The following is a 24,725-nucleotide window of genomic DNA, read 5'->3' on the forward strand; positions in this document are numbered from 1 at the left end:
GACGGTTGGAGGGGAGGCAGGGTGAGGTCATATCGGCTGAGGTGCTTGTGCCCGCTGCTACCGATGCTGCTCTGCCTGTTATTCTCCGCATGCTTTCCCGTGCCTACCTGAGTGGGTAGATACCCAGCTCCCGTGCCTCGACGGCGCATTGTTCGTGCTCGGTAGGTACCTTACCTGGCTTGCTAAGAATAAACGCGGTCAAGGGGGTGGTGCCATCGTTCGAGACCCAGTGCCGACCCGCTCGCCAGGAAGATACCTGAAGCAGCAGCAACCACACACATGGTGTGAGACGGCGTCCATTTCTGATCTGATCTGATCTGGGTTGGTCTGGCCACGGCCACGGCCACGGCCACGGCCACCCAGCCAGCCCGGTCGGCTTGGTTGACTCGACCGCGACGCTACCATCATCTCGCCTGCAGCAAGCAGCTTGGTAGCTTCGCTTCCGCTTCTTAACCACGCCTCCCCGCTCCATTCCTTGCTGTCATTCCTCCCCCCTCTCCTCTCCCAGTCCGTTTGCTCAACACCAATCGGCCCCGAAAGCATCACCAGCAGTTCATCTCTTTACTTTACCTCCGGGCGTCTTGCTGAGTAGGACCACTGCTCAATCGCCCGAGTCCCCTCGCTACCTACCTCACAGAGTAAGTCTCTCTGACTTCAAATGCCCCTCACCCAGACTTGCGTGATCGACCACCGAGCTCGGCAACGCCGGCGCCATATCTCTCTCTGTCTCGAGGTCAGAGAGCATCGACTTGAACAGCAATGGCAACCATTTTCTTATACAACTGCCATCTGAAGGGGGGGGCTGCCTCTTCTTACTGAGCTTGTTGGCAGTTCTTTGAGTGGGCACGCAGTCATCAGAGAGCTCTCCGTCTGACGAGCTACCTCAATCAAGTGTCGAACCCCCGCCCTTCCCCGCCACAGCCAAACAGTTCAGCTCAAGCTCTCGACAACGCGGCTGGCTGCGCGACAAGCTATCCTACTTGCAGCCACCTGCAGAGTGTTATCGCCCTACTTTTCAGAGGATCACTAGGCTATGCAACTGCTTACTCCTGAACGGCAAGATAGTTGTAACGCCATCGTCCAGGCGCTGACCTGTGTGATTAGCAGACTCCCCCAAACCGCCTAGCAGTCGTTATCCGTTTGGCAAGTCAACCAACATGTCCAAGGCCGCCAACACTAAGGAGCGACTGCCGCTCCGTGAGCGTCGCCCCTCGACTGGAGCTCCCATCGTCGACATTCAGGGATCCGTGGTCCCCGCAGGTATCTCTCGTCCGAAGCACAAGCGAACGGCCACCGGCTTCGGGGCCGGCGAGATCAAGAGCGTTGAGGGTAAGCAGACACAGTCCTCATTCACATCCCTCCTCCCTGCATCAACATTGCGAAATGCGCCAAGCCAGCTGGACGAGCTCTGGCGGGGCCTGAGGTCCTGGGGCTCGTGAAGCTTGGAGGGGGAGGGGATCCCAGGTCCGACCTACCCCGCACTCGGATCGACCAAGGCACCCCTGTCCTCCTATCATCCTTTCGCTAGCCCGAGCTCCCTCCTATCAGTCCTCTTACCCTCGTCGTCGCCATCCGCTGTCACCATCAGCTGTCACCATCAGGCCACACCACAGCATGCCCCACACTAACGTCTACCTTTCTTTGTAGCCTCCATACCCGAGCCTCAGCGAGAGGCCTGGGCGAGGAACCAGCCTAAGGGCTTCGCGAACAAGGATGATTTCCAGCGCGAGGTCGTCCGCCATGTCGAGACGTCCCTGGCCCGTAGCATGTTCAACTGTGATGAGACGGCTGCCTACTCCGCTACCGGCCTGACCTTCCGCGATCGCCTCATCACTCAATGGAACAAAACCCAGCAGCGCCAGACGTTGACCGACGCCAAACGGGTGTACTATCTTTCTCTTGAGTTCCTCATGGGTCGTGCCCTCGACAATGCCATGCTCAATGTGGGGATGAAGGACATTGCCAAGTGTAAGTGGGCTGATGACCCTTGTCACATTGTGAATGATCTGACAGTAATTCCCACCCCAGCCGGTCTCAGCGATCTTGGTTTCCGCATCGAAGACATCATCGAGCAGGAGCACGATGCTGCTCTCGGAAACGGAGGTCTGGGTCGTCTGGCTGCTTGTTTCCTTGACAGTCTGGCCTCACTCAACTACCCCGCCTGGGGCTACGGTCTGCGCTACCGCTACGGTATCTTCAAGCAGGAGATCATCGATGGGTACCAGGTCGAGGTTCCCGATTACTGGCTTGACTTCAACCCTTGGGAATTCCCCCGCCACGACGTCATTGTCGATGTAAGACTGCCTTCCGTCTCCTCTATCACCGCTGTGGCGTGTACTTTTTTTACTCGTTTCTCGTTGTACTGACACTAGCAAAGATTCAATTCTACGGCCATGTCAACAAGTCAAGCGACGAGAACGGCAAATCGATTGCTCACTGGGAGGGCGGCGAGACAGTCCAGGCTGTTGCCTATGATGTGCCCATCCCTGGCTATGCGACTCCGTCCACCAACAACCTTCGTCTGTGGTCGAGCAAGGCTGCGAGCGGCGAGTTTGATTTCCAAAAGTTCAACAGCGGTGACTACGAAAGCTCCGTCGCCGACCAGCAGCGAGCCGAAACGATCAGCGCCGTCCTGTACCCCAACGACAACCTGGAGAGGGGCAAGGAGTTGCGTCTGAAGCAGCAATACTTCTGGGTCGCTGCGTCTCTCTACGACATTGTCCGTCGCTTCAAGAAGACGAAGCGTGCTTGGAAGGAGTTCCCCGATCAGGTCGCCATTCAACTCAACGACACGCATCCCACCCTAGCCATCGTTGAGCTGCAGCGCATCCTGATTGATCTGGAGAGGCTTGAATGGGATGAGGCCTGGGACATCGTCACGGCCACTTTCGGTTACACCAACCACACCGTTCTGCCTGAGGCTCTGGAGAAGTGGTCCGTCGGCCTCATCCAGAATCTCCTGCCCCGTCACCTGCAGATCATCTACGACATCAACCTGTATTTCCTCCAGGCTGTCGAGAAGAAGTTCCCTGGCGACCGCGAACTCCTCAGCAGGGTGTCCATCATAGAAGAATCACAGCCCAAGATGGTTCGCATGGCGTATCTTGCTGTTGTCGGCTCCCACAAGGTCAACGGCGTGGCTGAACTGCACTCTGATCTCATCAAGACGACCATCTTCAAGGATTTCGTCAACATTTACGGCCCAGACAAGTTCACGAACGTCACGAATGCAATCACGCCCCGGCGCTGGCTCCACCAGGCCAACCCTCGCCTGTCTGACTTGATTGCCGCTCGCACAGGCAGCAACGAGTACCTCAAAGACTTGACTCAACTCAACAAACTGGAACAATTTGTGAACGACAAAGAGTTCCGCAAGGAATGGGCTGAGATCAAATACGCCAACAAGGTTCGCCTAGCCAAGTACATCAAGTCAACCACAGGTGTCAGCGTCAACCCGGCGGCACTCTTTGACGTACAGGTTAAGCGTATCCACGAGTACAAGCGCCAGCAGATGAACATCTTTGGTGTCATTCACCGCTACCTCACCCTCAAGGCCATGACGCCAGAGGAGCGCAAGAAACAGCAGCCGCGTGTGTCCATCTTTGGTGGCAAGGCTGCACCCGGTTACTGGATGGCAAAGCAGATCATTCATCTGGTCAACAACGTTGGCGCCGTTGTCAACGTGGACGAAGATATTGGCGATCTGCTCAAGGTCATTTTCCTCGAGGACTACAACGTCAGCAAGGCCGAGATGATCATCCCCGCATCTGATCTCAGCGAGCACATCTCCACAGCTGGCACAGAGTACGTACTCTACAAGGTCCTTGCAATAATTCTCTTGATGGGGTTGCTAACACGGTGGCAGAGCGTCTGGTACGAGCAACATGAAGTTCGTCCTCAATGGCGGATTGATCATTGGCACCTGCGACGGTGCCAACGTAAGTGACCCCTAACCATGTGGAATGGGTTTCCACGTGAGACTGTTGAACCCACATACTAATCTGGCATGGCAGATTGAGATTACGCGCGAGATTGGCGAGAACAACATCTTCCTCTTCGGCAACTTGGCCGAAGATGTCGAGGATCTGCGCCACGCGCACAACTACGGCTCCCACTCGCTCGACTCGGACCTGGTCAAGGTGTTTGCCGAGATTGAAAAGGGTACATTCGGATCGCCGCACGACTTTGGAGCGCTGGTCTCGGCAGTGCGCGACCACGGCGACTACTATCTCACCTCGGATGACTTCCATAGCTACATCGAGACGCACGCGCTCGTGGACGAATCGTACAAGAACCAGGAAGAGTGGATCACCAAGACGATCACGAGCGTGGCTCGCATGGGTTTCTTCAGCAGTGACCGTTGCATCAACGAGTACGCCGAGGAAATTTGGAACATTGAGCCCCTGGTCGTTGACGACCGGTAGAGGGCAGGGGCGGCGTACGCCTAGGAAAGCGGCGAAGAGAGGTTCATAACCACGTGACGATTCCTATAAACCCGCCTAGTGACGGTCCTTCTAGACCTTGACCTAGAGGAGTTCTTTGTCTACAAGCAGCATAATAATTTTCTTCATGTCCACGAGATGGCCTTGTTAAGGCTGTGATGTATAACTTCATCGCTGCGTGTACATGGTACTCATGTACGAGCCTCGCAGGCCCTTCCTCAGAACCCTGAAGAATGCAAAACAGATAGCTATCCTTACCGAGAGTTCCCTGGCCTGACCCACCCGTCGCATTGGTCCTGTCTCCCGTCTCTCCTACAGTTAGGGCTGGTGCTGTCATATGCGTGTCATTCAGGGGACCGGCCTTGCTTGTCGTTTGCCCAGGATGAGACGACCTGGGAGCGGCGGGGGCCAGCATCCGCGCGCGGGAAGCGAAAGGGTCACGAAAAGCAGGGCAGGCACCGACGGGGCGGTACGGGGCAAGCGGCGGGTGGAAACCAGCGAAAAGGGGGGAGGAGGAGGGTTTGTCGTCTATGAGCTTCAATGACGCAATCCACATGAGAGAAAGTGGCGCGCTCTGCTATTCCGTCCAGGGGCAATATTGAGGGCGGGGCAAACGGAATGGGGAGGGGGGACCGTGCGTTCGCGGTCTAGAGGAGTCGAGACCGGCGGGCTGGCAGGGCCTCGGGATGGTGTTCTTGGGGAGTTGCTTGTTGTGGCGTTTTCTTTTCGTGGGCTGGGCTGGCTGGAGGAAGCTGGACGATGATGTCTCTCACGCCGCTGGTGGGGGAATTTGCAGTGCAACAGGAGCGGTCAGAGGCAGGGGGCACGGGAGTGTGATGGAGGCGCGTTTCGAGGCGTTGAGGGTGTGTTTTTCCTGCTTGCAGTGCGTGCCGTGAGGCCTTCGATTCTTGGGGGGGGGGGGGGGGGGTAAAGGGAGGGGATGGGTTGGCAGAATCGCTTGACGGGATGAACGGTGGTTTGAACGGTCAGCAACGGTTCTTCTACTTGTACAGAGCGCAACAGGCTGCCCAACCGAATCCCCCAGTCAGGCAAGTTGCACGCAATGCGTGAGAGAGGCTTGCTTTGCGGCTGATGAGGGAGGGGGAGAGCAGAGCTGCAGGATGATGTCATTCGAGTAGGACCCTGGAAGTTGTGGGATTTCGAGGAAAAGGGTCCAGTTGTTTTTCTGCTTGGGTCATGTCGACGGGTCGCGCACTTACCTATTTGTCTTTTCTTTGGTCTCCTGGTACCCTATTGCTAATTCTGTCTCGGGACGATTCTGTACCTCGTGGTAGGCTCTTCCGCTGATGAGAGGGGTCGACAGCAAGGTGGTTCGAGCCAACGGCGGCTCTTGGGCGCATGCCGAGGCACCTGGGAAGCCTGGCGTGTTGCTCAGGCTCGCCGTCATCATAAGGAAATATGCCCTCGCTCAATGAGCTGAAAAAGCGGGACCACGGCCGTGAAGGGTCGAGAGGTGTGTGGACTGGACCGTCGGTGGAGACGGTTTGAGTAAATGCCATCGAGACCGAGACCCGAGCCCGTTCAGATTGTCAATGGGCCTGGAAGAGGATGAGGCTTGCCCCCGCAGTAACGCTGACAACAAGCCATAACCATCCTCCTACCGTCGCAGTGCCAGCCTTTAGGTCACCATCAGTTGCACAAACAGACGCAGGTTTTCAAGAGTGGTGGGCGTCAGGCAGTCAGACGACGTGCTTTGGATCAAACTCGGGGATCAAAGTTCAAGCAACTGGTGCCGTGTCACACCACTACTCGGAGTCTTTGGTTGGTGAATGCGTGATGATGGGGTCGCGTCTCAAAGCATAGGAAATGGGGCAAAAAAAAGTTCGTTGAATCGCCTGAAGGGTCTGGGGACCCTGCGGTGCCCTGCACAGCGGGGTACTGGGTGCAAAACCATCGTCCGCCATTGCCGTTTCGACCTTTCCAAGTTGTGATAACTCTACTCTGTCTGCACACGGAAACGGGGTTGCTTGATCACATATCTAGCTGGCAGGGGCGGGGAGGGGATCTTCAGGGCAATGGGGTTTCGGCGGGAGGATATTGTGACAGTGATGTGGCTTACGGTGGACTGAATGCCACAGGCCAAGACGTTCCAGAACGTGCGTCAGCCAGTGTTGGGCGGAGAAGAATGTCCGGGCCGCTGCGGTGTGGTATTGATGACCTCGATCACACGCCACATTGGCGATGGACGCTTCGCGCAGCAGGAGAGGTTCGATCGTAGTGTGCATCTGATGATAGGTACCAATTAATATGGTGCGCCGGCAAAAAGGTACACGCGTCGTGTTAGTGGGGTTTGATGCAGCTTAACGGGGCTGCTGGGTTACCTGGAGCCGCCGCGCGATCTCGATGTTGGAGGCCATGACGTCATATAGACACGGGTCCAGGTCCTGATCCCTCGCGGCGGAACAACTGGAGGTGCCCATTGCTCGCCGGGGGAATGGGCCTTGATTTCGGATAGATTCTTGGAGCACGAAGCACCGCCTGGCCTGCCTCAGCAGCAACATAAAAACCTCATTGCCGAGGGAAAACCTGACTGGGTTTGGCGTACAATAGAGGTTTCTGGAGGGAGGGACAGTCAATCTACTGTACTGTGGCTCATGCCCAAGAGTCAGTGAAGCTTAGGCCTAGCCGCCATGAATCGCGATGCCGTTTGCGATGATAGACAGGGGTGCCCCCCGCCCGCGTCCCTGGACGTGCCCGCCTGACGAGGCGCGACGGTGGGCAGACGGTAGGAGGGAGGGCTGCGACAGGCCCATCGATCAGGACCCCAAGGTCGATCAGGGTGGTGGTGTGGACTAGGGTGTAGTAGGAGGGTGTGTGGGTTTTTTTTTGGCGTGCTCACAGGGAACAGGACACTAACAAGACAAGACGGCAAAGTGGAATGAAAACATGGAATTCTGGGATTTCTGCCCGCGTCGTCAGCCGGTCTTGTCCTCGACCGTCTCGTCCCGTGTCTTCTCGAGGTTGTGTCCGCGTGGGTGTGTTGCTGCCCGAGCTGTCGTCTGCCTTGTCGATCGATCTAGCACACGCGGTGAGAGATGGATGTGGGCAGTCCTGGTGTTGACTGGCTCACACATTGACCACGCTGACACTCTCCCTGGATAGGTATCGGCGATGGGAGCAGGCGTCAACCAGCTCTGGAAAGAGATCGTACGTAGTCCTCGGCTCGGGAACCATGGCTACGACGTGGCGAAGTCGGTACTTGTACGTGTGTGCTTGATACAAAACGGCGGTATGGCCGAGCCAACTTACTGTACATGTTAGTTGAAGAGCTTGAGGTCCACAAATTCAGAGACGGACGGACAGTCGAGACGGGCGGGCAGAAAGAGAGAGAGAGAGAGCACAAGGGACAGAGGGAGACAGACAGATCAGACAGATGGGCGCCAAACAGAGAGCTCCACTCCGTCTCGATCCCAGCGATGTACCCCCTGCAGCCGTCAGTCGAGACAACAACCCCCAACTCCGGCCAGCGCCTTGCTCCCACTCCCACTACCAGGTTGTTGTGATACCCGTCTCCCCTCCAGACGGAAGCCAGAGGGCCAGGAAGCACAGCATTAGACACAAATCTGGCAAGGTGCACACATCGCGTAGCGGGGTCCCGCTGGAGACTGGACAGGGCACCCCTCCTTGATCTCGCTCAGATCCCAAAGCAGAAGCAGGTGAAATCCAGGTTCTGGAAAAGCCACTTCTCTTAAAGCCTATGTGCTCCTCTGCTCTGCACACGCTGTCCCCCTCTTCACTCCCCATCTCTACACGAAATCCCATCTTTTGCGTTCCGCCTGTCATCGACATTTCGTTTCGGTCCTGTTGACGCCCGACGACGAGACAACGACCACCACCTACCCCGTCGCTCAGCAACACGAGTCGCAACGCCACCACTTTCACGACGCGGGCCTCCTCCTCTTTCGACGGGCCGCCTGCCACGCCACAAGTGAGCGCACTCTGCGACCGCTCCTCTTCGCCATCCTGAGAGATCCAGGTAAGCTTCCCGTGACGTCTGTTGAAGAAAGGAGGAAAAAGCTCCTGTGCTGTATTTGCGTCCAGCCTATCGCTCGCGCTGAGCGCCGGCTGCTGTCGGATACGTCTCCGGTGCCTGTCTGCCAATAGGTAGCTACATGTACATCACTTTTACACTTGCAACTCCACTTGGGGACAGCAAACGTTGCGTCAGTCGAGATCGGCAATGGAAATGCTAACATTATGTTGCTGTGCGTCGAAGAAAACGCCCCGCCCCTATTAGTCCCCGTCAAAAGCTCGCCCCTCCGTCCGTTCCAGGCCCAGGAGACTCCTTCCCGCCCACTCGCCGACCACCGTCCAACTCCGTTCGGTTTTACCCCGCCGCTGCTTGCGCCCAGCTCCCTGTGCCCGCACTACCGCCCCTCCCTTCTCTTTCTCTCGTCAGACCCGCGACCGACAGACAGACAGACAGACACCCTGCGAGCACCATCACTCTCCTCCATTCCTGACATTCTCCATCGCAACCCACCCGTTCGCTCGCTCGCGCAGACTCTCCGGCAAACCCGCATACATCAATCGCATCGCCAGTACCAAGCCTTGGACGACACAGCCTGATCTTCTTGTCCCCCTCACGAAGCAGTTGCCAACGTCCTTTCCACACATCGCCCACCATGGCCGAATTCGTCAGAGCACAGATCTTCGGAACGACTTTCGAGATCACTTCACGATACTCGGATTTGCAACCTGTTGGCATGGGAGCTTTTGGTCTCGTTTGGTATGCAAAACACCTCCATTACTATTGTCACGCACGTCTCTGGCACCCCTACGCGCGGCCTTCGGTCCCGTGCGAATGGCCCCTTATGTGGGAGTTGCCATTGAGGTGCATTTCGCCAAGTGAGGGAATCGACTAACGCCTGTGCCCGACTCAGCTCTGCCCGCGACCAGCTCACCAACCAGAATGTCGCCGTTAAGAAGATCATGAAACCCTTCAGCACCCCGGTTCTCGCCAAGCGAACGTACCGCGAGCTGAAGCTTCTCAAGCATCTCAGACACGAGAATGTCCGTATTCCCAGCCAAAAGGGCTCACAGCTTTTGTTCCCTCACAACAACCTTCTCACAGTCTATTTAGGTCATTTCCCTGAGCGACATCTTCATTTCCCCCCTCGAGGACATCTACTTCGTCACCGAGCTTCTCGGCACCGACCTGCACCGTCTACTCACCTCCAGGCCTCTGGAGAAGCAATTCATCCAATACTTCCTCTACCAGATCATGGTGCGTCAAGTTTCCGCGTGCACGCCCATGTGCTCGACCTCACTTGCTAACTCTGCTGCAGCGCGGCCTCAAGTACGTGCACTCAGCGGGCGTCGTCCACCGTGACCTCAAGCCCAGCAACATCTTGGTCAACGAGAACTGTGATTTGAAGATTTGCGACTTCGGCCTGGCGCGTATCCAGGATCCACAGATGACAGGCTATGTCTCGACGCGTTACTACCGCGCGCCGGAAATCATGCTCACGTGGCAGAAGTATGATGTCGAGGTGGATATCTGGAGTGCGGGCTGCATCTTCGCCGAGATGCTCGAGGGCAAGCCGCTCTTCCCTGGCAAGGACCACGTCAACCAGTTCAGTATCATCACGGAGCTCCTCGGCACACCACCCGACGACGTCATCAACGGCATCGCCAGCGAAAACACGCTGCGCTTTGTCAAATCGCTGCCCAAGCGTGAGCGCCAGCCGCTCAAGAACAAGTTCAAGAACGCCGACCCTTCGGCCATCGACCTGCTAGAGAAGATGCTTGTCTTCGACCCCAAGAAGAGGATAACGGCGACCGAGGCGCTGTCGCACGATTACCTCTCCCCCTACCACGATCCCACCGACGAGCCTGTCGCCGAGGAGAAGTTCGACTGGAGCTTCAACGATGCTGACCTGCCTGTTGACACGTGGAAGATCATGATGTGCGTTTCTTCCTGTCCACTTGCATACTGCTTAACGTTCAATACTAATGATGTATCACAGGTATTCCGAGATCCTTGACTACCATAATGTGGACGCCAACGTGGCACAACTCGAGGAACAGCTTAATGCTCAGACGGCGCAACAATAATAGAGTGATGCCACAGGCAATTGCAAAGAGGTTGTCAGCCATGGTGAACAAGACGGAGATGGGGTTTCGAGCGACAGCCCTGATGGGAGAGGAGGAGGGACATGATACCACGCGACGCAGCAAAGCACGAATGGTGTTACCAGTACATTCTCATACTGCCGGTGTTGGGGAGAAGGAATGGGTGGATCCTTTTTACACTTTCTTACTTTTTTTTATCTCTTCTTCTCAAGTCCTCGTCTCGTCCCCTTACTTTCGTGTTTCTGTAATGGTTCATACAAATCCAGAGGCAGGCCCAGCGACACATACACGCGTTTGAGGGGAAGGGGGGCGCAAAATGGCATACATGATGAGTAAAAACCCCCATTGATTCAGAGGCGAGACTCGAGCTCTATTGCGAACCCGCACGTGACAGCTTGGCGGGGTAGAAGAACCCCCCCCCCCCCCTTTCCTCAACCCCTCTTGTGAAATGGCTAATGGCAGTCTACTACCTACGTGGAGGAAGTGAGCGGTCACGAATGCATGCAATGCAAGACACGCTGGCAGACAGAGGGAGGGGAAAGACCTGTGACTCGCTGCTGAGGTGGTCGACGTGTCGCCTCTGAGATGTGTCGTCCATAACCTATGGCCCGACAGGAGCATGTGGTATTGGTTGGAGGTGATATGGCAGAGGGAGGGGTGACGTATTGTGTCTTGACAATGGTCGGAGGGTAACAAGCCACGGGAATGCCCCCCCAGACGAGGAATGCCGTACGCTGTGTTGCTTTTGGTAGCGGCATTGCGAGATGGACCCGCGAGCTGGTGGTCTTTGTCTGGCTCGTGTCGCTGTCAGCGCAGTGTAGGTACGGCAGCCGGTGCTACTCTCTCTAGCCTCTCTCAATCACCTGCTATAAGGTACTTGCTTTCCTGCCAATGACGACCCACCCGGCCTGTCATCGTGCTTGCTGGCTTGAACTTTTAGCGTCCAGCTAGCACCCACACCGCTCAACCCCCCTAAAGACCTCTGCAATTCCACGTGATTGGCGTTCATGGCGTTGGCCAATGCCTGGCTGGGTGACTTGAGGGAGGGATTCAGATGCAAAGGGGGGTTCTTAGACGAGGAAGGGGGTCTCCTCCCTTCAATTCAGCATCACCGAGGGAGATTTGACCATATCTACCAGCCATGCGTCAATCCACTTCGGACCCCAGTTCAGCACCGCAAGTCCCATGCTCGGCATTGGTTTGATTTTCTTCTCCATCCAAGGGTCTTCGGTCTTCGGGGGCATTGCAAAACATCTGGAAGCTCCATGCCATTTGGGAGAATATTCCTCACGATCGCCAAGCCTTGCCTTTCCAGAGGGGTTCAATGCCATCATCCAGACGGAAGGGTGTCAACATCATTTAACCTTTGCTAGGTACTGCATCTTTTGGACGTTGCCCCAATCTTCCATCGAGATTCATTCCTGTCCACGGACCGAGCTAGCTTGACAACGCAGCTGTGAAGACGGGACCTTGTTCTGACGACCTCCCTGCCGCAACTCTACGACGACAGCCAGAGAGCAGCTAGTTTCGTGATTGACGAACTACGCTCGGAGTGCTGTGTCTCTACGACTGCCACAGACGCCTTCACCGATAGATACATCGACCGACACTGGCATAACACGACAACAACAAGTCGAGCCAGCCGCCTCCCTGTCTAGGTCGAGAATTACATGGCAAGCTCGTAAGGGGCTTGCCCCACGTTCAATAGCAATCAGGACAACATGGCCGATTCACCGCCGACTCGTGCGAATGGCAGCTTGCCCGAACACATCATGACTGATGTTGACCTTGACACACCGCCGTCAGTCGCGGCGGCGGCGGCGGCGCCGTCCATTCCGTCGACGCCCAATATGCCCAGCACACCAAGTCTGTCTTCCTCCAGGTCTTCGTCCGGGTTCACGCCGCTCGTCACTGTCGTCGACTTTCATCATGCCAGGGGTCCGGAGTGCGAGAAGTGGTTTGGTGTTCCTGAGGGATCCGATCCCGCAACAGACTACGACTGGGGTCTGCTCCCTTTCATGGCCCTCAGCGACGGTGCCCACGCGTAAGCTACTTTCCTCCTCGGCCCTCCTCCCACGCGGTGATCCGTCGACGCTCAAAGCTGACTGCTTCTTCTACGTCTCAGTTCCAGCGAAGACTTCTCCTACTTCACGCTTCTCCGACCCTCGAATCCCAACGAGAACGTGCCCGCCACCTCTCTCTTCGGCATATCATGCACTCGCCAGCTCGATGCCGCCCAACTGCTCAACCGCCCCGCCGACGTGACCCGGTCCACTGTACAGAAAGCCGTCGTTGTCATTGCCGATAGTCCCCAGTTCTTCGGCATGATGCGCGAACGACTCAGTGTGGTCACGCAGGCCTGGTTTGCTCAGCGCGACTTCTCCGACACGGAGATCCTGCGCCGCTTCCAAGACAGCCTCGCTGACGAGAAGCGCCGCGGCGTACTCAATTCCGATGAGGACCGCGACCAGTATCTTGGTATGAGCTTGCGTGAGCTTGTCCGCGAGTTCCGCTGGCAGACTCTTGTCTTGCTCAAATGTTGCCTTTTGCAGCCCAAGATGCTTTTCTTTGGATCGCGCTGCGAGCGCCTGTGCATGATGCAGTTTTCTCTCATTTCTTTGATACCCGGCCTGATTCGAAACTTGCAAGACTGCGCGGATCCCGAGATGAACAACTACGAGAAGGGCCTGGCCACCCCAACAACCTTGCGGACGAGCGACCGCAGCTCTCTGCTCACGTACATGGGCCTCCCGCTGCAAATATTTGGCAAGGGCAGCCTCTTTGGACCCTACACACCCCTTCAGCAACTTGATATTCTTGCCGACTTTGGCACCAAGTCGTACATTGTTGGCAGCACCAACTCACTGCTCCTACAGCAAAAGGACCGTTACAGCGACATTCTCATCCACCTCGACGACAACACGGTCAACATCACCTCGACGTCCCTTCGCCAGGCTCTTACGCTCTCGGCCGCTGACCGTCGCTGGATTGACTATCTGACGCAGGAGGTCAACGACACGTGGGATGAGGCGAACCCCGGCCGCCCCAAGACGATGGGCTATGTTGGATCCGAGGAGTTCATCCGCCTGCAATTCGAAGAGTACATACTCTCCCTCATCTCCTCCTTCAAGTACCACAAGCACCTCCAGGCCAACCAGCACAACCCTCGGGCGCTGCTGCCACACATTGATGGCGACCCTGTGCTCGACTTTGGCGCCGATTTCATCGACGCCTGGCAGCGCACCGAGAACCACCGCATGTGGAACACCCACACCGACTCGCACCTTTTCGACGTTGTCGAACCAAAGCACCCCTGCGCTGGCGGCCTCACCATTGACGACGTCCAGCGCCGCATCGCGCAGCAGGTTCAGGACATGCACCTCGACGAGCGCTTTGCTGTCGGCCGCGAAGCGTTGGGACGGAACCTGGCTGCCGGCCGCGAGAAGGCGTCGACCATGTTCAACAAGTTTTACGCCGACATGGAATCGTACCGTGAGGCGCAGCGCGCCAAGGTCGAAGAGCAGGCGGCCGCCGCGCGGTCGGCCTCCGCGAACTCCGCCGCGGCGGAGAAGAACGGCGCCACCGATCATGACGCCTCGCTGGCCGGCGGGGGCGGCGCCAAATCGACGACGTACGTCGGCAGCTGGGTGTCTTGGGCCGGCGAGAAGAGAAAGGGGTGGGGTTCCGGCTGGGGAGCGCGCAAGTCGGACAAGTCTGGCGCGTCATCGCCGGCGAGTGCGCTCTCGCCGAGGGAGGAGGGCGCGAGCCGCTTCTCCGGGTCGTCGTTTTTTCCGGCTCGAAACGCCCACGGACAGGCCACGGCGGCCGGCGCTGGACAGGATGAGAAGAGGCCTGTCACGGGCAATTCGTTCAGCGAGAGCATCTTCTCCTCGGCAGGCACGACCGATTCGGCGCCGGGAAGCCCCAGGGGTTTCAGGCCCGAGGAGTTCATCCCGCGAGATGTGACGCACGGGCGGCCAGAGGACAAGACCGAGGCTCCCGCACCGGCACCGCACGGTGCCAAGGATGAGATTGTGGCTGCCACGCCGACGTTAGAACCAGTGGTGGAGAAGGCCGACGTGAAGAGCGAGACGGTCACGCCGACACCAGAAAAGGTCGACGTCGTGCCTGTGCGTAAGACGGAAATGGCCACCCCAGCACCAGCCGACGGATCCGTAGCCGACATCGATGTTCCAAGCACAGCAGCAAAGGCCGACGCGCACACAAACGGGACCAAGCTCGAATCAGAGGCAGGGGCAGAGACGGAAGCAAAGATGGAGCCCGAGGTCGTCACGGCGACGGGCGAGGTCGTGAGCAGCGCACCTGCCGCCGACGTCGTCAAGGTCTGACGAACACGACGGACTGGCCGCCGTCCTCTGACAGGCGATGATGATGGAAGACGGGAAAGTGGAATACGGTTACGGCCATGATTTGTCCTCCCTTGATTTGAGGCTACTAGACGCACAATGTTAGATCTGGGAGGGGTTGTGTGCCATTTGTAATATGATGATGAATGTTTGGATGATATCCCCCGCTCCCCTCCCCCCCTATCTTGACTATTGCTCGTCAAGGCTGAGTTGACCTGATCTGCTGGTCGTCATGGACATCTCTGACAGAAAAGCCGTGTGAAAGAATCTTCACCGTATGGCCAGCAACATTTGTTCGTTTCTGTTGAATGGTGTTCGGTTTCTTTGCGAGATTCAACGACCTGTCTCGCTCGCCAATGTCTGTCTGATACCACTTTGCCGAACCAGATCACACTCTCGTCCTGGCCCTGCTAGGAGTCTTTCCGAGCGAGCTAGAACATGTGAATGTTGGAGGAAGAGCAGTGTTCTACCCAGTCCTGACATGCAGCCAAGCGTTCTGCGAATTGCGAGCACATGCATTCATCAGGATGATCAAAACTGTAGGAAAGCTCCTTCAAATGTAGCGCAAGCAACTATGCCCATATCGTCTGTCTACCCGAGAGACCCTGCCCGTGCAATACTACCTAGATGCAGAAGGAATAGGCCCTGAGGTCTACCGTATAATGCGCGTAGAATAGAAAGAAAACGTCGTTACCACTTTAGAAATTGTGCGTCGCTGCGCTCTCGCCCCTCGCGATGCCGAGAACGTCTCACCCTCTAGCCCAATGTAGAGCACTGCCGCCAGGGTGGTCGTGGTATCATCCCCTCGTGAAAAGAAAGAAAAAATCGTCCCAAACCCCAGGTCTTTTGGATGCCGTCGCATGCCGAGATTGAAACGAGTAAAACATAATGACACCCATCCAACGCCGCGCCTCCTCCCATAAACACATGTCGCCCAACGCCGACTCACTTGAAGAGACTCCGCAGGTCCATCAGCTTCTGCCGCGCTGCATCTCCTCTATCGAGGGCCTTTCCCTTGCCATCCATGCTGAGGCTAGCGAGCTTCTTCTTCTTGTCCTGCAACTCGATCATCTTCTCCTCGAAACTGTTCCGCATAATGTAGCGTACAGTCTGCACAGGACGCTTCTGGCCTAGTCGATGCACACGGTCGACAGCCTGAGCTTCGGCGGCAGGGTTATACTGCGGCTCCATGACATATACGTTGTTGCCTGAAGTCAGGTTCAGGCCGAGACTACCGGCCATGATGGACACCAAGATGACGTGAATCGAGGGATTATCACGGAATTCATCCATAGCCTTGGTCCTCGCGTTGCGGCTCATCTTACCGTCAAGTCGCGAATAAGTGATGCCTACGCTGTCAAGCGCCATTTCAATAAGGTCAAGATGGGTTGTCCATGAGGAGAAGACGACCGACTTGAACGGAGGCAGCGTAGGATTTGCAGCAGTCTCGGCTTCCGATTTGAGCAGGTCCTCCAGCAGGGCCTTTGTTTTAGTGTGAGGCCCGTTGTACCTATCAAACGTCCTCTTGCCGTTGTTGGCAGCCTTGGCCTTGATGTGACCGTCGTGCTCAACGTTGGCGCGAGCGCGCTTCAGTGCAATGTACTGCATATCGACTTGGTTGGGACAGAATAGACACTGGCCCGGCTGCTCTTTGGCCAACTCCTTGACCTTCTTGAAACAAGGGCCGCAAATGACGTGGTAGCACTGCGTCATGTACCCAAGAATTTCCTCTTGCCCCTCGGACTCGATACTAGCGCCATCGCTGGCGCCGAGTTTCTTGGTGCACTGACTGCACTTGTCGGCATTCGTGTTGAGCATCAGCTCAAACATCTCGTATGCCTGGCGTTCGCTCAGTGCCGGTTTGTTGGAGTTTTCGTCATCACTATCAAGGTCAATAGCCATGTCTGCTGTCATGCCCTCCAAAGCTTGCATGTCGTCTGGGTTGAGGAGATCAGCACCGTGCGCGCAAAGCAGACGCAGACGCAGAATGGAGCGCAGAATGTGAATATATGTCTGGCCACCGAGGGCCCCCTTGCTCGATTCAGCATTGGCAGATAAAACCTGTACTCGATCTTGAGCGTTCTTCTCAAACAGATCGTAGACTTGACGTTCCTCCATGGTCATGTCGAGCTTGATGACATGGTCGGTACGGGGAGGAAGGTCGATCTTGTCTTTCAGTCGCCGCATCGTGATGCTGTCCACCATGATACGAAGCTTGGGGACAATCTCGGGGTCGCAGGCTTTGAAGGGGTCGACGATGAAGCGGTTGAAGCGGTTCCGGTCGTCGAACGGCTTGAGTCGCAAAAATGCCAGAAGAGCAGCCAGGTCCTCGAGCCGGTTCTGTACCGGCGTGCCGGTCACAGCCCATCTGCGGTTGGCTTGCAGGCGGACGATGGCCTTGAACTGCTGCGTTGACGTTTCGCGGATCATGTGTGCCTCATCGAGCACGATACGGAACCAGCCGATTTCCTCCATGGGATACTTGCCCGGCTTCCGCTTGTTGCGCAGACCGAGTTCTGTGGAGATGGAGCCATATGTGGTGATGACCAAGTCATACTGTGCCAGTTGCTCAACGTCTCGGATGCGGGTAGCGCCGTGATACACATAATAGCTAAACTTGCCAGGCTGTATGTGCTGCTTGATCTGCTCCTCCCAGTTGAAGATGGTCGTCAGCGGACATACCAGTAAAGTGGTCTTGGCGTTCCTTTTCAGTTTCGTGAGACCCAGTGTGTTGAGGGCTGCAGACATGGACGATGGTTTCTGGGGGGGCTCCTCCGGCTGTATCAATGGAGACTGCGCCCAGGTTTGTGCTTCGGTGAGCGTATGGCAGACAAGAGAGAGAATACTGAGTGTTTTGCCGAGTCCCATCATGTCGGCGAGGATGCCGCCCCTTGTTTGCGGGGGCAGCTGCCGTTCGTTCAAACCGGTGACGACGTTGAGGAAGACCCGCTGCCCCGTCGAGCTTATGCGAGCCTTGTAAAATGAGTCTGTCGTCCGCTGCTCCCACGTGGCGTCGGCCTCCTTATTCGTCATGAAGTACAGCCCCTGCTTCTGGTGCTTCAATAGGGGTGTGACGATGAGGTCCGATGGCTCCAGCTCGGGAACATCGTTGTTCTTGCCCATTTGATCGAACACACCCATGACATCGGAACGCATCTCCTCGACAGTCCGCTGGGCAATCGCCATGCCCGGCACAAAGTTGTTCGGCAGGTTCCGTCCGTTGGCCTGCGGTCTCGGTGCCGCTGGCTCGGTTGTCACTACTTGGTAGTTGACATACTTAATGCCCTTATCTACCCTGTTGGGGTGGCGCAGGACCATTGAATTCTTTTTGAAATGGTCTGCCACGGGCTTTGCCCATTTCTTAGGCCCATAAATGACCAGCTCGAGGGGGTACAGCTTGGACACTCTCGACCGCGGTTCCTCGCCGGGCTGCTTCTTCCGCGCAGGTATTCTGCAATCGGTCCTGATTTGCATATTGGCATCCATCAGGGGCGTAAGAGCACCGGCTGTCATTTCGTCAATGTTGCCAATGATCTCCCGGGTGAAGTCGTAAAGTGAGATGCGCTTTGATCTGTCTCCAGTAATCCGCTTCGCCACGACCTTAGCGGGCGGGAACCAGTTGTCACCAAACAGGCTCTTAGCTCCGGGTTTGGCAGACGGCACAATGCTGCAGAGAACCTTGCCCTGAAGCATGCCATAGCATACCTCTTCGTTGTCGGGGTGTTCAATCACCTTGACATCATCATCATCCACTGAATGGAGGTTAGCAGTTGGTGGTGGCAGGCCACAGGCAATGGGGAGGGGCCTACCTACCCAATGTCAAATCAACTGTATGCGTGGGCCTTGCGGTCCCATTTTGTTGCGCCTCCTCTCGCTTTTCTTTCAGGTAGGCGCCGAGCACGCCGCTTCCCCCAGAGGTCATCCCTTTCTTTCCAGTCATCTCAGCGTCAGCCTCGGGCGTGTCGACTTTGCGCCTCTTTATTGCGGGGGCATATGCGCGGTCCTGGACGCCGTTCATGCGTTCGATCATGCCGCCTAAGCCCTGCACCTGACCATTTGGCGTCGATCGGCCATCGGTCGCTGGTGTCGATGAGGTCGATGGCACGGACGAAGGGAGCGAGTCGTTGGACATGTCGGAAGGACCGGTGAACTCGAAGACCATGCCGCCGTTGTGCTGTGCGCCGGCGAATTGGTTTGCCACGGGGTAGCTGCGCTGGGGATAGCCGTGAGCTGGGGAAGGAACGGCTTGCTTGCTGCGCGGGGCAAGCAAGGCCTGCGCATTCCACGCCTGCGGCGCGGGGGCTGTCTGGTTGTTCCAGCTCGGGTCTTGGACGGCAGCAGCCTGGCCTTGAACAGTAACCCCATGTTAGCATTGTGTGGTAGACGAGGGGGCAAGATGGGGGCAGGATGTAACCTACCGTTGTGCCGGTTGGCGGACGCCATGGCGGGCAAAGTAGGCGGGCAGACAAACAGACACGCTGTCTAGTTGCCGTTCAGTTCTGGGTGTGAAGGGAGAAGTGTCTGCCACGGAAGGCGGGTCAAGAACGTTGTATCGTGGGAGGTCGAGGGGCGGGCGTGGCAGTGGTCATAACGCGCGATGCAGTCGAGGCGCTGGATGCCGTGAAGCTCTATGGGCGGGGGCAGCCTGCTGTTTCCCGGAGAGGCTGTGAGGCTGCCGAGGCTCGATGTACGGGACGTAGGAACAAAAGAAGGCGTCGTTGCGGGAGGGACGAGAACGAAGGAGTATACCGGATGATTTTGGCCCACAAACAAAACCAGAAGGATGCGGGCTGTTGGCGCTCCTCGGCCCGAAGGCGAGATGGATGGTCGGCGAGGTCGCGCTGTCCGGGTCTGCGCGGTGGGCAATGACCAAGTCGGCAGACGGTTGATCGAGAGACAGAGGCAGGCTGGTTGGTGTGTGACGACGCAGTGTGGAACAAAGGGTGCTTCGTCGGGGCGAAGTCGGGGGTTGGGATAGAGGGGCGACTGGAGGGAGTCGTCTCTGTGAATGCTGCTCTCAGATAGCGCGTGTCATGGCGTTTGCGTTGGCGAGAGAGGAAAGGGAGAAGACGAGGCCTTCGGTCGGCCGGCGACGTGTGGTGACACAGATGCAGATGCAGATGCAGATTGCAGAAGCTAGTAGTACCAGGCCACGCGCTCTTTCAAGAACAGCATGTATTGACTTGGGCTACGTGATGCTGAGAGCGACCATCGGGGTGCGGGTAGGTGCGGTCGCTTTCAATACCTTCCCGTCCGCTGCCATCACTCCTTCCTGCATTTGCCTTGGCCATTGGCTTCGCTGACTAGACGCGGCACATGCTCATCAGTGACAGGCAGGCGCGGCCGGGCATGGTCACTTGCATTTGGAGAGCGCGACCTACAGCGGGGGAAGGTGCCGGCGGGGTGCGGACTAAGCCCTATACGGCTAGCGAGAAATCTCCTCGAGGCACGTGGCCCAGTGCAGAATCGAGACGGAGGGGCCGTGCTACTTGACACCCACGTACCAGCCGAAGGCCAGCGCCTGAGGGACACTGTAGATGCCTTTGGGCTCTACATCGAATCCCATGCCTCAATAATTCTGGTCACCGAGGAGAGGGGAGGGGTTTGGTGATCCAAGAAAATAGGACATGTTAAGACCGTACAGAGAGAGATATACACACCTATTCTCCGGGGCGGCGGCTGTGCAGTGCAACTCGTGTAGATGCTTCTGTTCTGCTCAGCCTTATCTACCTGGGTAACTCGGTAGGTACATGGTGTGCCAACCTACTAAACTAACAGCACTAATGATTACATGTCGAATTCAGAACCCCCGCCGGCCGCTTACCGCCCAGCCTTCCGTCTTTCAGCTCGTGTCAGAGTGATTACTCGCCTCGTCACACCAATCGTCTCGAGAATGGGGGTCATGGGACCTGACGAGACTTCCATGGAGGGTCCCAGATCAGCATAAACACGCACCTCTGTTTTTTTTTTGTCCTCCCTCTCTTCCGTTTTGTCCAGTTTTGTCATTGGAACCCTGATCAGGTGGACACCCCATGTCAAGTAGGAAATCGAAAAATCGATCGACTGTGCCACCCAACCGTCTCATCTGATCTGGGGGTTTGTCGATTCAGCCACCACGCCCAAAGCCATGCCCATGTCCATGTCCATGCCCATGCCCGAGGCCATGCCCGTTGCCCTGCACAGGCTTCTGGGCGGCCTGTTGCTTGCGTAGGACGTCTTGTCGCAACCATCCCCCCTGCTCCACTGATCGGTACGATTTCTCATCGTGGCTCCGGCTCCGGCTCCTGGTCCGCTGTCTCCGCCGCGCCGCGTTCTGCTGCCGCCGGTTCGGCGACCGGGACCGCGAGGGGCTCTGGCTTCTTCGACGGTCGAGGACCACGACGCGGAGCAAACGCTTCCTCGCCGGCGAAGCCGAGCCGTCCATCGCGCCGCGCGACGTGGTGCGGGATGCAGCCCCGTACGGTGATGTCGAGCGCCGTCGGGGTCGTCCGCGCAATGTGCTCGATTCGCCAGAGGTGCCGCACTTGACTGAGGCGTTGCACCGAGTAAGGCTTCGGTGTCGCTTGCGGCCGCGGTTGTCAAGCTCGGGGGCGGACAGTTGAGCTGTCGCGTCGTCTCGCCAGGCCCGCACGACGTCGAGATGCGCAGTCATTGTAGGCGGTCGTGCAAAAAGTATCCAGAAATAAAACGAATGGTTTAGCGAAGTCCGGGAGGGAAACCTCCAACGTTGACCAGATGAATTGATGGGGTTTCTGATGGAACGAGAAAAGGGAATAGCTTTTTGATCGATGCCCCAAGGTTAAAAAAAAAGCCCATCAAAATGAGAAGAAAAGAAGGAGAACGCCAATCACTGGGGATACGCCCTGACAGCATAGCTCAAGTCACGGGGATGCAGAGCGGGCAGCTCTTCCCGTGGTGTGAACCTTGGCTTCTGTTTCCCATCTTCCGTTTGGCTTTGCATTGCGCCCGTCCGATGATCAGGGAGGAGGTGGCAGGACACTCCCTGATCGTCAAGCACGCGTGGACTTGCTCCAACTGTCCAATGCCTGGCCGCCGGAGGCATGGCGCCAGCACGCCGCGGGGTAGTGGCTGGTACCTACTCCGATTGTTCTGCTCCGACGAAAACGGAGATCGTGTCATGGTGATCCGAAGCGTCTGGGTATCTGGATTGGCGCTTTGTGATATGTGATACTGTGCGTCTACTTCTCCTCTTGTTGTTTCGGACAATTTACATCAAGGAACAAGTGAGGCTCGCAATATTGTAGCATGGCGATCCGTTCCCATTTTCAGTCGGCGTCCGAACGAACCCGCACGCAATCATCATATGCCATCCTCACGGGCCAAGCAATGCGTTCTACTCATGCCCAACGGTTCGGGGTAATTTGTATACCACTGCAACGGACAGCTAGCCCACATTGCGCAATTGCCGAGACAGAATTCTAGCCAGGAACGGCCGGCTTTGTCACAGGCCTCGGCGACTAGTCAGCGATAGAGTGTTCAATCGATGATTCTTGTACCGTTGGCTTGCTGAAAACTTCCAGCTGGACTTTATCAAACAACCTCACTTGTCTTGACAGGAGTATTTGTTGACCGACATTCGCGAGCCTTAGACATGGAATGATGCAGGATGTTCGACAGGAGCTCAGTAAGTATATCTTGTGGCTGCAAGTAGGCAGCGAAGTTGCCAATATTTCGGGCACAGACATCGTATTGACCTGACATGGCGTTTGACAGTTTGCTGAAGGTAATGGACAAGTGAAAAACAGCCTTTGGTATATCCAATGTGAATACGCAGGCCTAATGTTCCATGCCGCAGCATAACCTCTTCTGAGTATTGTACCTAGTTTCTAGAGGTTCCTCAGTCGATGAACACCTGCTGTCGGAAGCTCCATCCACAGTCGGACACCTTTGCCGTATGAATATACGCCAAGTATATTATGCGGGAGCACGCGTCGCTGGTCATTTCATTTCAGCACCGAGGCTCGAAGCACAACCCGATCTTGGAAAGAAACAGAATAGGCTGGTCGTAGGATCATACCTATTCAATTTTTCCGGCGAGCTTACGGTTGGCCTGGGATCCGAGGTATGGTGAATCTTGCTCGCCCTAGACAAACTTCTGAAGCCTAATCGAGTCTTGCTGCGTGAGACCCGAGGCCTTAGGTTGATGGCGGGGTAAGCGAGAGAGGTCGGTCTGACATGCATTGGCGCGGCATTGTTCACCATCTAAGCCCCAGGGCGCTTTCTGTACGTCTGAAAAGAGAAACAGAAGCAGTCCCAGGGCGAGCTGAAAATAAGCAATGATGACGGGTGGTCGCTGCCATTGGACCTCAAGCGCCGGCAACGCCGTTGACTGGTGCAAAGCAACGCGGCATTCACGGCGAGCTAGTGAAGCAGGCCGGAGGCACAGTTCAGAAGAGCGATGTCAAGGGTATATTTCAGCGGACAGGGACAGATGAGTAGAAGCTTATATGCTGTGTGTCCAAACTAATTTTGTGAGGTTATCAGTTTGGTACGCAGCCTTGAAGCAGAAACCTACCCCGAGCAGTCAAATGAGCATCAACAACTCATATCAAAATAAAATGAGGACATTCGTATCAGTCATGGCGGTGGCTTCGCTGCTGATACAGTCACAAGCAGCGTCATGCAACGCTGATAACTGCCTCCGTGGCCTCCGCAACAGCGCCGTCGTCACACAGGCAGTGGCTTTTTGCAGCACATATACGGCCACGGCGAGTCCTGCTACGACTGGCCTCTGCCGAGCCGTTGCCCGACTCGAAGAGGGCGTTTGGCACGTTGGAGCTGCCGGGTGGGCCTGCTACCGTCGGATCCGTCGCGATGGACGTGACTGTCGTGACGCTCGTCACAGTCAACGCGCTGACCGACACGGGACAGGTCGTCGTCTGTGGCATGGGTGTCGTTGTGGGCGTCGTGGTAGGCGTCACCGTCGTCGTGCTCGGTCTCAGGCACGCGCAGGCGCTGGATATCCTGGCTGCTCTACCATCGCACCCCGACGCGTAGGTTGGCACTGGTGCCGCAACGTCGAACAGAGCCCGTGCCGCATCGTGCAGACATCGGCAGACGGTTCCTTTTCGGGCCTCTTTGGCGCTGGTATGCTTTATGTGTCTCTCGGCAATGAGGCGTTTCGCAACTTTGCGGTAGCAGTGCCCGTAACGTTATATCCCAACCCGGCGGGCCGCGACTGGAGGCTGACAGCGAGTTTCCGGGCTGCAAGTGGGAACCCGGGGGGGTTGTGGTCCCATTCTGGGCTGGACAAGTGATGAAGCAGGCTACAGGCTGCAGCCGGGCTCCATCGTGGGAGGCGTATGGCGGTCGTTCAGTGTGACCCTGCCCCAGAGTGCAAACGGCAGGGCAGGTGTCTGGTCTGTATACATGATAGCTGCGTGCTCGGATACCAGTTCTGGGTTGTACATCGACGGCGTTGCTGTTCACTGAAGACGCCGGGTCTGGCCAATTTCGCCATGCCATCGATCTTTGATTTGCCTCATACAGAAGTCATTGGAAATAACTACTCATCAGGCAAGATAACGCACCTTCCCTTAGGTAGGAGTGACGCCTGGAATAGCTTCCCTCTTGGGATTTGGTTGGATGTTTGGGAAGGCACAGGTGGTGTGCGTGGGAGGGAGCAGGCAGCGCTAGTCAGACTTTCTTACCTAAGAAGAAGGAGGCCCCCGGTGCGCCGCGGCTGCCTTGCCCGATGCAGACAGATAGTGGATAAGCACGTGTAAGGCCAAAGCCTGGAAAGTGCACCTGTTCCTGGAATCGACTTTCTAGTTGACAGCTTTAAGCTGTCACGTCACGT

The 24,725-nt window shown here is 56.7% G+C and overlaps 6 protein-coding genes across 6 annotated transcripts; 4 read left to right on the top strand and 2 right to left on the bottom strand.

The window, feature by feature from the left end:
• Positions 1-1,157: 1,157 nt before the first annotated feature.
• On the top strand, positions 1,158-4,575 carry VDAG_08981 (glycogen phosphorylase; the record flags this gene model as incomplete). The annotated part of the gene is made up of 6 exons (XM_009656784.1): positions 1,158-1,329; positions 1,648-1,968; positions 2,029-2,294; positions 2,378-3,804; positions 3,866-3,938; positions 4,014-4,575. The coding sequence occupies 6 exons, from the start codon at positions 1,158-1,160 to the stop codon at positions 4,422-4,424; spliced, it is 2,670 nt and encodes an 889-aa protein (XP_009655079.1). The 3' UTR covers positions 4,425-4,575.
• A 4,513-nt stretch (positions 4,576-9,088) lies between these two features.
• Positions 9,089-10,520, top strand: VDAG_08982 (mitogen-activated protein kinase HOG1; the record flags this gene model as incomplete). The annotated part of the gene is made up of 5 exons (XM_009656785.1): positions 9,089-9,192; positions 9,347-9,476; positions 9,547-9,690; positions 9,752-10,371; positions 10,433-10,520. 5 exons carry the CDS (start codon positions 9,089-9,091, stop codon positions 10,518-10,520), a joined length of 1,086 nt encoding a protein of 361 aa, XP_009655080.1.
• Positions 10,521-12,259: 1,739 nt separating this feature from the next.
• On the top strand, positions 12,260-14,887 carry VDAG_08983 (cytoplasm protein; the record flags this gene model as incomplete). The annotated part of the gene is made up of 2 exons (XM_009656786.1): positions 12,260-12,582; positions 12,670-14,887. 2 exons carry the CDS (start codon positions 12,260-12,262, stop codon positions 14,885-14,887), a joined length of 2,541 nt encoding a protein of 846 aa, XP_009655081.1.
• Positions 14,888-15,442: 555 nt separating this feature from the next.
• VDAG_08984 (transcription termination factor 2) lies at positions 15,443-19,348 on the bottom strand (the record flags this gene model as incomplete). Its single annotated transcript, XM_009656787.1, has 3 exons — positions 15,443-18,657; positions 18,719-19,252; positions 19,324-19,348. 3 exons carry the CDS (start codon positions 19,346-19,348, stop codon positions 15,851-15,853), a joined length of 3,366 nt encoding a protein of 1,121 aa, XP_009655082.1. The 3' UTR covers positions 15,443-15,850.
• Positions 19,349-21,011: 1,663 nt separating this feature from the next.
• Positions 21,012-21,671, bottom strand: VDAG_08985 (uncharacterized protein; the record flags this gene model as incomplete). Its single annotated transcript, XM_009656788.1, has 1 exon — positions 21,012-21,671. Exon 1 carries the CDS (start codon positions 21,555-21,557, stop codon positions 21,012-21,014), a length of 546 nt encoding a protein of 181 aa, XP_009655083.1. The 5' UTR covers positions 21,558-21,671.
• Positions 21,672-23,740: 2,069 nt separating this feature from the next.
• Positions 23,741-24,248, top strand: VDAG_08986 (uncharacterized protein; the record flags this gene model as incomplete). Its single annotated transcript, XM_009656789.1, has 2 exons — positions 23,741-23,919; positions 24,065-24,248. The coding sequence occupies 2 exons, from the start codon at positions 23,741-23,743 to the stop codon at positions 24,246-24,248; spliced, it is 363 nt and encodes a 120-aa protein (XP_009655084.1).
• Positions 24,249-24,725: the final 477 nt, after the last annotated feature.

The sequence above is a fragment of the Verticillium dahliae genome, genomic scaffold (assembly GCF_000150675.1).
Source record: "Verticillium dahliae VdLs.17 supercont1.24 genomic scaffold, whole genome shotgun sequence".
Taxonomy (NCBI): domain Eukaryota; kingdom Fungi; phylum Ascomycota; class Sordariomycetes; order Glomerellales; family Plectosphaerellaceae; genus Verticillium; species Verticillium dahliae.